The following is a 12,738-nucleotide window of genomic DNA, read 5'->3' as shown; positions in this document are numbered from 1 at the left end:
TCGGACATGAAGCAGTAGATATTAAGTTAGGAGGCCTCGTTACATCGGAAAGTGTCGTAAATCTTGGCCAAGACTCTACTCCCTTTCAGAGCTCCGTTTCTGAACCAGACGGAAGAGATATTTACATTTCGGGGCTGTAGTGAGAGGTGAAAATGAGCTAAAACAGATGAAAGCACTCAAGAATTAGGAAAACACCGCAGCCTTCCCCCTCGGCCCTCCACCGCCGTAGCCCGTTCCCTAACGGCCCTGCTTCGCAAAGACCCCCACCCCTCAACGCTCCCTGCCAGAATGAGACCTGTACCGTGGAGGAGGGTCGTGAGGAAGCCATGCTGGGCTCCCGTGGCCGCGAAGCCCCAGCGAAAGCCGTGCTCTACGTTTCAGACCGTCCACCGCGCGCCCAGCAAAGCGGAACTGCGTCATCGACCGGAAGTGGTCCGAGGGCCGACGCACATCCTGGGCGGCGTGGAGCATTATGGGAATCGTAGTAGAAGGGAGTCTGGGCGAGTTGAGAGAGATGTGATCCGTAGAGCTTCCGAGAATAGCACGCGGAGGACAAGGTTCTGCGAAGAGAGAGACTCAGAGGCAGTGTGGGAAGTGTAGTCCAGTTGGCTTAGCGGATGATTCGGGGTGGTCGCCGAGGTTCCGGAAAGAGACTGAAAAGGCCTGAAAAGAGGTAGGTGCGGCGAATCGCGCGGCTGCGAACTGAACTCAGGGAGCGAATCGAGGGTTTCCGGGGCCTGCTGTCGCTCCCGGCCTGGCTCTAAGTCCTCCTGGAGCCAAGGCCCATGTTGCCATGGAAACTCTCGCCCTGGACCCTTGAGTGCAGCCCGGGAGCTGCGGCAGGAGTGCTGTTCTCCGCTGTCAGGAAGTTCTCTTGGCAGTTTCTGAGCTGGGTGGGTTTTCGGTGGATTTGGGCAGTGGTGAAACAATAAGCTCAAAGAGCCCTCTAGCGCCGAAGTGAAATAAAGATCAGGCGGAGGAGCCACGCCCCAATTTTGCTGTCTTAGCAGGTCTTTCTGTTTTATTCTCAGTGAGATGATGAATGTGAGCCGTCAGGTAAAATGCAAGCAAGCAACTTTGCACAACCCTGCTGCCCTGGGTGCTGGGGCATCAGAGGTGGACAAGACAAGATTTTTGTCCACTTGTAGCGGGTGAAGGTGAGAGTGAAGTCGCTCAGTCGTGTCCAACTCTTTGCGACCCCATGGACTGTAGCCTCCCAGGCTTCTCTGTCCATGGGATTTTCCAGGCAAGAGTACTGGAGTGGGTTACCATTTCCTTCTCCTTGTAGGGGGTGGAGATGCTCAAAATACTGGTGTTTCCAGAGCTGGAAAGAGCTCCCTCCCCTCCCCTAGGCCTCTTTACGATAATAATGGCTATTTACTGTGAAAAATTCTGAAAGAGATGGGAATACTAGACCTCCTGACCTGCCTCCTGAGAAATCTGTATGCAGGTCAAGAAGCAACAGTTAGAACTGGACATGGAACAACAGACTGGTTCCAAATTGGGAAAGGAGTAGTCAAGGCTATATATTGTCACCCTGCTTATTTAACTTCTATGCAGAGTACATCATGTGGAATGCCAGGCTGGATGAAGCACAAGCTGGAATCAAGACTGCAGGGAGAAATATCAATAACCTCAGATATGCAGATGACACCACCCTTATGGCAGAAAGTGAAGAAGACTTAAGAGCCTCTTGATGAAAATGAAAGAGGAGAGTGAAAAAGTTGGCTTAAAACTCCACGTTCAGAAAACTAAGATCATGGCATCTGGTCCCATCACTTCACGGCAAATAGATGGGGAAACAATGGAAACAGTGACAGACTTTATTTTTTTGGGCTCCAAAATCACTGCAGATGGTGACTACAGCCATGAAATTAAAAGACGCTTGCTCCTTAGAGGAAAAGCAATGACAAACCTAGATAGCATATCAAAAAGGAGAGACATTACTTTGCCAACAAAGGTTCATCTAGTCAAAGCTTTGGTATTTCCAGTAGTCATGTATGGATGTGAGAGTTGGAATATAAAGAAAGCTGAGCAACTGAACTGAACTGATTGAGTGTTCACTAAACGCCAGGTTTTGTTACAGGAATTTATGTTGCAATATGACATTTAATCCATAGAACAACAGATACAGACCAAGAAACCAAAATCTAGTGAAAGGTGAAGCCAGTTGTCCAAGATCAGTGGGGATGGAATTAGAACCTCTGCCTCCAATTGTTATTCAGTTGCTCAGTCTTGTCAGACTCTTTGCGAGCCTATGGACAGTAGCATGCCAGCCTTCCCTGTCCTTCACCATCTCCTGGAGTTTGCTCAAACTCCTGTGCATTGAATCGGTGATGCCATCGAATCATATCATCCTCTGTCATCCCCTTCTCCTCCTGCCTTCAATCTTTCCCAGCATCAGGGTCTTTTCTAATGAGTCGGCTCTTTGCATCAGGTAGCCAAAGTATTGAAACTTCAACTTCAGCATCAGTCCTTACAATGAGTATTCAGGGTTGATTTCCTCTAGGATTGACTGGTTTGATCTCCTTGCTGTCCAGGGAGCTCTTAAGAGTCTTCTCCAGCACCACAGTTTGAAGGCATCAATTCTTTGGTGATCAGCCTTTTTTATTGTCCATCTCCCACATCCATATTTGACTACCGGAAAAACTGTAACTTTGACTGTATGAACTTTTGTAGGCAAAATAATGTGTGTGCTTTTTAATATGCTATCTAAGTTTGTCATTGCTTTTCTTCTAAGGAGCAAGTGTCTTTTAATTTCTGGCTGCAGTCACCATCCACAGTGATTTTGGAGCCCAAGAAAATAGTCTGTCACTGTTTCCATTGTTTTCCCATCTATTTGCCATGAAGTGATGGGACCGGATGCCATGATCTTCGTTTTTTGAATGTTGAGTTTTAAGCCAGCTTTTTCACTCTCCTCTATCACCTTCATTAAGAGGCTCTTTAATTCCTCTTCGCTTTCTGCCATAAGTGTCATCTGCATATCTGAGGTTATTGATATTTCTTCCTGCAGTCTTGATTCCAGCTTGTGCTTCATCCAGCCTGGCATTTTGCATGATGTACTCTGCATAGAAGTTAAATAAGCAGGGTGACAATATACAGCCTTGACGTACTCCTTTCCCAGTTTTGAACCAGTCTGTTGTTTCATGTCCGGTTCTAACTGTTGCTTCTTGATCTACATACGGGTTTTTCAGGAGGAGGTAAGGTGGTCTGGTATTCCCATCTCTTTCAGAATTTTCCACAGTTTGTTGTCATCTACACAGTCCAAGGCTTTGGTGTAGTCAATGAAGCAGAAGTAGATGTTTTTCTGGAATTCTCTAGCTTTTTTATGATCCAAGACATGTTGGCAATTTGATCCCTGGTTCCTCTGCTTGTACATAAATTCAGCTTGTGCATCTGAAAGTTCTCAGTTTACATACTGTTGAATCCTAGCTTAAAGGATTTTGAGCATTACTTTGGCTAGCATGTGAAATGAATACAATTGTGTGGTAGTTTGAACATTCTTTGGCATTGCTCTTCTTTGGTATTGGAATGAAAACTGACCTTTTCCAGTCCTGTGGCTGCTGCTGAGTTTTCCAAATTTGCTGGCATATTAAGTGCAGCACTCTACAGCATCATCTTTTAGGATTTAAAATAACTCAGCTAGAATTCCATCACCTCCACTAGCTTTGTCTGTAGTGATGCTTCCTAAGTCCCACTTGACTTCACACTCTAGGATATCTTTCTCTAGGTGAGTGATCACATATCTGGGTCATTAAGATCTTTTTTGTGTAATTTTTCTATGTATTCTGGCCACCTCTTCTTAATATCTTCTCTTGTTAGGTCCATACAATTTCTGTCCTTTATTGTGCCTATTTTTGCATGAAATATTCCCTTGGTATCTCTAATTTTCTTGATGAGATCTCTAGTCTTTCCCACCCTATTGTTTTCCTCTATTTCTTTCCCTTGTTCACTTAAAAAGGCTTTCTTATCTCTCCTTGCTGTTATCTGGAACTCTGCATTCAAATGGGTATATCTTTCCTTTTCTCCTTTGCCTTTCATTTCCACAGTTTCCACATTTCCACAGCCTCTTCTCTTCTTAGCTGTTTGTAAGGCCTCCTCAGGCAACCTTTTTGCCTTTTTGCAATTATTTTTCTTGGGGAAGGTTTTGATCACTGCTTCCTATACAATGTTACAAACCTCTATCCATAGTTCCTTAGGCACTCTGTCTGTTAGATCTGACCCCTTGAATCTATTTGTCACTTCCACTCTGTAATCATAAGGGATTTGATTTAGGTCATACCTGAATGGCCTAGTAGTTTTCTCTTTGTTCTTCAATTTAAATCTGAATTTGGCAATAAGGAGTTCATGATCTGAGCCGTAGTCAACTCCCAGCCTTGTTTTTGTTGACTCTATAGAGCTTCTCCATCTTTGGCTACAAAGAATATAATCAATCTGATTTCGATATTGACCATCTGGTGATGTCCATGTGTAGAGTCTTCTCTTGTGTTGTTGGCAGAGAGTGTTTGCTGTGACCAGGGTGTTTTCTTGGCAGAACTCTGTTAACCTTTGTCCTCTTAAACACTCATTTTGTACTCCAAGGCCAAACTTGCCTGTTACTCCAGTTACCTCTTGACTTCCTGCTTTTGCATTCCAGTCCCCTGTGATGAAAAGGACATCTTTTTTTGGTGTTACTTCTGGAAGATCTCGTAGGTCTTCATAGAACCATTGAACTTCAGCTTCTTCAGCATTAGTGGTTGGGACATGGATTTGGATTACTGTGATATTGAATGGTTTGCCTTGGAAACCAACAGAGATCATTCTGTCATTTTTGCGATTGCACCCAAGTACTGCATTTCGGACTCTTGTTGATTGTGAGGGCTACTTCATTTTCTTCTTCTAAGGGATTCTTTCTTGCCCTTAATAATAGATATAGTGGTTATCTGAATTAAATTTGCCCATTCCAGTCCATTTTAGTTCACTGATTCCTAAAATGTCGATGTTCACTCTTGCCATGTCCTGTTTGACCACTTCTAATTTACCTTGATTCATGAACCTTGGATTTCAAAGTGATCAAACCAGTCAATCCTAAGGGAAATCAGTCTTGAATATTCATTGGAAGGGCTGATGCTCCAGTACTTTGACCACTGATGGGAAGAACACACTCCTTAGAAAAGATTCTGATGCTGGGAAAGATTGAAGGCAGCAGGTGAAGGGGATGACAGAGGATAAGATGGTTGGATGGCATCACTGACTCAATGAATATGAGCTTGAGCAAGCTGTCGGAGTTGGTAATGGATGGAAGGCTGGCGTGCTGGCGTCCATGGGGTCACAGGGTCAGACATGACTGAGCGCCTGAACTGAACTGACTGATGGACCTAACATTCCAGGTTCCTATGCAATACTCATCTTGACAGCATCAGACTTTACTTTCACCTCCAGACACATCCACAACTGTGTGTTATTTCTGCTTTGGATCAGCCTCTTCATTCCTTCTGGAATTGTTTCTCTGCTCTTCTCCAGTAGCAGTTGGACACCTACCGACCTGGGTAGTTAAATCTTTCAGTGTCGTATCTTTTTGCCTTTGCATACTGTTCATGGGGTTCTCAAGGCAATCGTGCTGAAGTGGCTTGCCATTCCCTCTCCAGTGGACCACGTTTTGTCAGAACTCTCCACCATGACCCATCCGTCTTGGGTGGCCCTATGCCACATGGCTCACAGAGTCATTGAGTCAGGCAAGGTTGTGGTCCATGAGGTCAGTTTGGTTAGTTTCCTGTGATTGTGGTTTTCATTCTTCCTGCCTTCTGATGGATGAGGATAAGAGGCTTGTGTAAGCTTCCTGCTGGGGGGAGCTGGCTGTGTGGCCAGCTGGGTCTTGCTCTGGTGGGAAGGCCATGCTCGTTCCCCTGCAGAGCAGGCACTTTTATCTGTTTGCAGAAAGGTTAAAATGTGTCTCAGTTCTTTTCTCTTAAGCATTCTCCACTCTTGGAACTTTGGCCTCCTGTACTTTTTTGTCTACTTTGGAATCAAGATAATATCTGATTTAGTACAAAGCAATTTTAAATGTGATGTACTGGTGTTTTGTATTGATAACATTACTTGTGTCTGTCCCAACCTTCATGGGAGGAGGAGAGACGTTTCTTCCTTTGTGTATTTCAAAGTCCTGTCTATATCCTAGATACATATATTAATCATTTATATCTGTACATATATTTTTGGTGTTTGTTTGTTTGTTTTTTGCTTGGTTAGAAGTGGATTTATTTAGAGAGAAACACACTCCCCAGACAGAGTGTGGACCATCTGAGAAGGGGAAAGGGGCCTATACATATTTTACTTACATCATTCTCATGTAATCCTCTCCCTGTGACCTACGTACAATTTTTATAGGAGGGTGACTTTTTTTTTTTTGCCCGTTCTCGAGGCATGTGGATCTTAGTTCCCCAACCAGGAATCAAACTGGTGCCCACTGCAGTGGACACACAGCGTCCTAACCATTGGACTGTCAAGGAATTTCCTAGGAGGCTGACATTTATTAATCAAACTGAGCAGCTAAGACTTTATCTGAGCTAGCTTTATCTAAATAGGGGTAATTTTGCCAGCATCATGGTATTTCTGTGCCAAAGTAAACCTGAGAATGTAAAAAGAAGAGTGTAGCACAGTGCTCAAGAAAAGTTCATTTCACTTTTTTTTGTTTGTTTGTTTGGATCTCTCAGTTTATTCAACAAAACATTTACTGACTGGTTATTATAGATGATCTCTACTGGATACCGTGCGGATATAAAGATGATGCCATCAACAGGCTTTAAACTCAATTGAGGAGTTTTATTTTCTTCTTAAAAAAAAAAAAAAAACAAGCAGCTTCTTTCTTTTTTTTTTTTTTAGCATAAGCATTACTTTCGGTTTTCAGATTCCAGAGTGTTCTCTTGAGCCTCTGTGCGTACTTATTCTCTCTGCCTGGGATGCCGTTAATCCCCCTTTTCTGCCTGTCCTTCAAATATCGACTTAGACATCATCTCCTCCACATCCCTGTTCACCCCACTGGATTGGGTACCTATGTGATGCCGTTACATTGCCCTCATCAAAGTTCTTAGTACAGTATATTGTGATTTTCTATTTATGTTTGTTTTCCCCACAGACTGTGACTATGCCTTTTAACTCAGTAGCTGGAGCACAGGAAACTGTTTGTTGAATGAATGACGTATCCATTGAGGACCTATTTAGACCTTGAGGATAACCCTGTGAGCTGGTGAGTTAGAGGGAGCTTTCATACGATTTTGCAAACTGATTTTAGCATTCAGGAGTGATCACAAATCTCTCACAATTCCCACATAATGTTGGTCAAATCTATTGGCTTGTATACTCTCCTACTCACTATACTGAATTAAAATGTGATATTTTAGCTTTATTCTCTTAGCTAGAGTATTTCTCTGGGAATGGACATGAGATTAAAGTGATTGATGCCTAGAATCCTCTCTTATAGGCAGCTTGCTATTTTAAGTTCTGGAAGAAAGAGATTTTTGGAATAACAGAGTTGTGGATCGGCATCATGTAATAAAAATGTGATAATTATATCCCTAAGGACTTAGAAGGCAGCGTGTGATTCCAGCTGAGTCTTTGTAGCACCATTTGTTTTTGTGTGCATGCTTACAAACTGGTCTTATGTTTGTAGCTGAGATTTATGCCTTATAATTTTTTCTCCTCTCTACCATTTTTAACAGCTAATAGTTTACTGGATCTGCCCTTTAGTGTTGATTTCATTATGCTGCGACGAAAACCAACCCGCCTGGAGCTGAAACTTGATGATATTGAGGAGTTTGAGAGCATTCGAAAGGACCTGGAGGTAAGAGTACAGCGTTCAAACCCTTAGGAATATTTAAAACAGTAACCCTTAACTTGTGAACTCCAGATTCCCATACCAACAGCTTGTTTGAAATCTCTGTTTGGATGCTTTATAGGCATCTTAAACATAATGTATTAGCTTCCTGTGTCTGCTGTAATGAGTTTCCACAAACTTGGTGGTTTTAAACAACAGAGATTTAGGCTTTCACAGTTCTGCAGGCAAGAAATCTGAAATCAGTATCACTGATCCAAAATCAAGATGTCAGCAGCGCTGCGCTCCCTCCAGAGACTGTAGGGGACAGTTCTGTCCCTTGACTGCTGCAGCTTCTGGTGGCTGCTGGCATTCCTTGACTTGTGGCCACATCAGTCCGGTGTCTCCTGTGATCACATCGTCTTTTCTGCCTGTCAAGTCTCCCTCTGCCCTCTCTTAACAAGTTACATGCATTGGCATTAAGGGCCCACCCACATATTCCAGGGAAATGTCCCCATCACAACATCCTTAATTCAATCACATCTAAAAAGACCATTTTCACATACAAGGCAACAATTACAGGATCCAGAGATTAGGGCCTGATAGCTTTGGAGGTCATTATTCAGTGTACTACACTTAATATGTTAAAAGAGAAAACTCTTGATTTCTTCCTCGAACCATTTTCACCTCAGTATGCTCTATGTCAGTATCTATATAGTTGCTCATGCCATAATCCTGAGAGTCAATCTTGAGTTCTCCCTTTCCCTCACCTTTTATATTCAGTTTTTCCAAAAATCCTTTGGTTCTACCTTCAGAATATTTCTAGTATCTCCCCATACCTTTTTTATCTCCACTGTTAGAGCCCTATTCCAATAACCGTTACCTCACTGGACAATTCAAGTAGCATCCAAGTTGTCTCTCTATTTCCACTCTTGTGTCTTCAATCCTTTCTCCATTAGGTATCTATATAGAATGATCTTTAAAAACTTTCAGCTTATGTTATTCTCATGCTTAAAACTCCTCAGTGGTTTCCTGAACCTGGAATAAAACCCCTATTCCTTATCATGCCTGCAAGTTTTTGTATGTTCTGGCCTCTCAGATTTCATCTTCTGCCACTCTTTGCCTTGCCCTCTGTACCCTAGGCACATTGGTTTGCCTTTATTTCCTTGAACATGCCAGACTATTTATAACTCATGGCCTTTTGCACATGTTATTTTCCTCTGCCTGGAGTCCTTCCTCTTTCTTCATGTCTCAGTGTGAATGTGGCCTCCTCAGTCTGAGAGGCCTCTTCTGTCCAACTTCAGTGTTTGTTTCATTCCTACCCGTGCTCTCTCCATCTCATTAGGGTCTCTCAAAACACTTTATTCTTTTATTTCATAGCACTTATTATAATTTATAATGATTTGTTTGTTTATTGTAAAATCATTTACATTAGGAACGCTGATTGTAAAGATCATGTCTGTGTTCTCCACTGTTGAGTTCCCAGCATCTATTGGAGTTCAACATGTATTTTTTAAGCATAGCCTTACCCCACAGTATTAGATGTCAATCAGTAAGACTTAAATTCTTTATTGGCTTTCATAATAAAGTCCAAATTCCTTAGGATGACATGAAAGGCCCTTTTGATCTGGTCCTCGGTCATCTCTCCACTTTATCTTCTCCTGACGAGTTATCTTTAGTTTCAGTGCCAATAAACACTCGGTGCTCTTTCCCTGAAATGCTGTTTATGGTTTAAACTTCAGTTGTAATAAGTCTTATAAATTATAAAGTGTTAGTATCATACTGAAATTTGACCTTGCAGAGTCAGCTCACCATTGAGTTACCTTTTTTTTAATTGAGCTAATTCTTATCACTGAGTAGTATTTCATGGGATATATATATATATATCTATATAGATATATATCTCTGTCTATCTATCTATTTGGATAGATAGATATATATGCATCTGCTTTATCCACTCATCTGTCAAGAGACACTTAGGTTGTTTCCATATGTTGGCTATTGTAAATGATGCTGTGATGAACATGGTGGTGAGCTCATCTTTTTGAAATAGTGTTTTTATTTTCTTTGGCTATATACCCAGGAGTGGAATTGCTGGATCATATGGTAGTTCTACTCTTAACTTTTTGAGAAATCTCCATTCTGTTTTCCATAGTGGTTGTACCAGTTTACATTCTCACCAACAATGTGTGATTTCCTTTTCTCCACGTCCTAACACCTATTATTTGTCTTTTTAATAATAGCCATTCTAATGAGCATGAGGTGATATCATATTGTGGTTTTGATTTGCATTTCTCTAGTAATTAGTGATGTTGAACATCTTTTCTTATACCTGTTGGTCATCTGTATGTCTTCTTTGGAAAAATGTCTATTCAGATTCTTGGGTCATCTGGTTTTTTTTGTTGTTGTTGAGTTGTATGAGATCTTTATATATTTGGGGTATTAATCCCTTATCAGATAAATTATTTGCAGTTACTTTCTCCCATTTGGTATCCTGCCTTCTCATTTTGTTGATGGTTTCTTTTGCTGTGCCAAAGATTTTTAGTTTGATATAGTCCCATTTGTTTATTTTTCTTTTGTTTCCCTTGCCTGAGGAAACAGTACTCAGAATGACTGACAAGACTGATTCAAATAGCATACCACCTATGTTTTCTTCTAGGAGTTTTATTGTTTCAGGAGGTCTTATATTAAAGTCTTCAATCCATTTTGAGTTAATTTTTGTGTTTGGTGCAAGATAGTGGTCTAGCTTCATTCTCTTGCATGTGGCTGTTCAATTTTCTCAACAGCATTTATTTAAGAGACTGTCCTTTCTCCACTGTAAGTTCTCTGCTATTTTGTTGTAGATCAATTACCTGTATATGTGAAGGTTTATTTCTGGGCTCTTAGTTCTGTTCCATTGATCTGTCTCTTTTTCTGCCAATACCATGCTGTTTTGATTACTGTGGCTTTGTAGTGTAATTTGAAATCAGGGAATGTGATGCCTCCAGGCATGTTCCTTTTTTTCAAGATTGCTTTGGCTCCTCGGGGTCTTCTGTGGTCCCATACAAATTTTAGGAATTTTTGTTCTATTTCTGTGAAAAATGTTCTTGGGATTTTGATGGGGATTGCATTGAATCTGTAGATTGCTTTAGGGAGTATAGACATTTTAACTGTCCTATCCATGAGCATAGAATACCTCTTCATTTATTTGTCTTTAGTTTCTTTCAACAATGGCTCGTTCTTAAGTGTACAGGTCTTTTTACCTCCTTGGTCAAATTTATTCCTAGATATAAATTTATTCCTTGATATTTTTGTTGTTGTTTTTAATCTTTTTACTACAGACAGTTATTTAGTGGGTTTCACTTGTTTTAGAGCAACTTTGGAGGGAGGAATGGTTTTTGTCCTGTGCTAAAATGAAACAGAAAACTGGTATTTTATTTATCACTGGAATTAGTTTGATTACATTTTGCTGACTCTGGATTTTGAAACAGTCAGCAGTTGTTCACAGTTGGAAGCCTTTTAAATGATTTCATTTTACTTGGATATTCTGAGTTTCTCACAGTTTATAAAATGACATCATCCTGTGCCTTTTAGAACTTGTCTTCACAAACGTGTTCAGGGAGAGCTTTTCTAATGTTATGTTAGGTAGTATAACCTAGAGAGTAACTCAGGAAGGTCATTATGTTTGTGTGTATGTATATATGAAGTAATACCTCACTGATGCACTGTAACACTTTGACGCTGGCATCTAAATGCTCCCAGTTCAGCAGTGGTGAGGAGTAGCAGTGAGTGGGAAGAACAGCAGCGATCCCAGGGGTCGGGATTGGTGTCTTGAGCCCTTCTTGTGATCAGAAACTCTCAGGTAGTCAGGTCAGGCGTTGTGGGATGTTAGTTTCTGTCTTTGAAAGTGGTCAAACTGAGACATTGACTGTGAATTCTGTAGTAACTTGTGGCTGGAGCCAAACCTTCTATCTGAAAACAGAAATGAATTCCCCAAATCAGACAGACCTCATGATAAGATAGCACAAAACTTTCTATTCCTGTGTTACATTTTATCTCATGGTGTCTGGAGAAGGATATGGCAACCCACTCCAGTACTCTTGCCTGGGAAATCCCATGGATGGGGGAGCCTGGTAGGCTACAGTCCATGGGGTCATAAAGAGTCGGACATGACTGAGCAACTTCACTTTAAACTTAAAAATAATAATAATAATCTCATGGTGTCATCTGTTAATTTCTGGTGGTTATTATTTTACCGGTCACTTTAATTTCCATCTGTTGTGTGGACTTTGCTCTGATTCATCTTCTACTTTAATGGTCTATTTCTCTTAGGCTGTGACATCCTGGAAGGTAGGGCTTACATCTTTTGTCACTGCATCCTCTTGGACCCCTACCCATCTAAACCTAGGATTTCAGTTTATTGTTGTATAATCCCAAACCCTATCCTTTACCCTAATGCCTAATATATGGTAAGTGCTAAAGAAATATTTGTTAATGAATAGAATATTACCTTAACACTAAAACATTTAAACTTTCAGACCCGTAAGAAACAAAAGGAAGATGTGGACATTGTAGGAGGCAGTGATGGAGAAGGTGCCATTGGACTCAGCAGTGATCCCAAGAGCCGGGAACAAATGATTAATGATCGAATTGGTTATAAACCCCAACCAAAGCCCAACAGTCGTTCATCTCAATTTGGAAATTTTGAGTTTTAGAGGTGGATTATCTTGCGTGCCAGAGCCCTGGAATGGAGTACAATGATGGCGGAAACGCAAACAAGATTTAGAGAATGGAGTGCTCTCAGTCAGGCAGAATGTTTTATCTCCTGCAGAGAAATACTTCTGCATGAGATTACGGATGCTTAACTTTCACTCTGAAAGCTGAAATTCACACTCTGGTTTGTCTCTGGAAAATGACTCGGTAAAACTTGTCTGATTTTTGTTTTTAAAAATAAATATATTTTTGGGAAA

General features: G+C 41.2%; 2 protein-coding genes across 6 annotated transcripts in view; one reads left to right on the top strand and one right to left on the bottom strand.

Annotated features, from left to right (window-relative positions):
* PRPF4 (pre-mRNA processing factor 4) overlaps positions 1-491 on the bottom strand; it is a 20,073-nt gene extending 19,582 nt beyond the window's left edge. For 2 of the 4 annotated variants that reach the window (XM_043453558.1, XM_043453559.1), the window contains exon 1: positions 296-491. In XM_043453558.1, the coding sequence (XP_043309493.1) occupies positions 296-328 (33 nt within the window). In that variant the 5' untranslated portion in view covers positions 329-491. The remainder of the gene's footprint in view (positions 1-295) is intronic. The other 2 variants (XM_043453560.1, XM_043453561.1) reach the window with 1 other exon arrangement.
* On the top strand, positions 487-12,738 carry CDC26 (cell division cycle 26). 2 transcript variants are annotated; one of them, XM_043453570.1, is made up of 4 exons: positions 487-673; positions 7,115-7,225; positions 7,726-7,819; positions 12,307-12,738. In XM_043453570.1, exons 2-4 carry the CDS (start codon positions 7,173-7,175, stop codon positions 12,481-12,483), a joined length of 324 nt encoding a protein of 107 aa, XP_043309505.1. In that variant the 5' UTR covers positions 487-673; positions 7,115-7,172; the 3' UTR covers positions 12,484-12,738. The 2 variants fall into 2 exon arrangements, with proteins under 2 accessions (XP_043309505.1, XP_043309506.1); XM_043453571.1 differs by lacking the exon at positions 487-673 and having other exon boundaries at positions 7,110-7,225; positions 7,698-7,819.

Source organism: Cervus canadensis, chromosome 30 (genome assembly GCF_019320065.1).
Source record: "Cervus canadensis isolate Bull #8, Minnesota chromosome 30, ASM1932006v1, whole genome shotgun sequence".
NCBI classification, from domain to species: domain Eukaryota; kingdom Metazoa; phylum Chordata; class Mammalia; order Artiodactyla; family Cervidae; genus Cervus; species Cervus canadensis.
This window is presented reverse-complemented; position numbering and strand designations above follow the sequence as displayed.

What these genes read in the sequence shown, in the direction of transcription:
- CDC26 (XM_043453570.1), top strand. Translation starts at nt 7,173, where the DNA reads ATGACGTATCCATTGAGGACCTATTTAGACCTTGAGGATAACCCTGTG. An exon ending in GAGGATAACCCTGTGAGCTG is followed by an intron (nt 7,226 to 7,725) that starts GTGAGTTAGAGG and finishes TCTGCCCTTTAG; the next exon opens with TGTTGATTTCATTATGCTGC. An exon ending in GCATTCGAAAGGACCTGGAG is followed by an intron (nt 7,820 to 12,306) that starts GTAAGAGTACAG and finishes TTAAACTTTCAG; the next exon opens with ACCCGTAAGAAACAAAAGGA.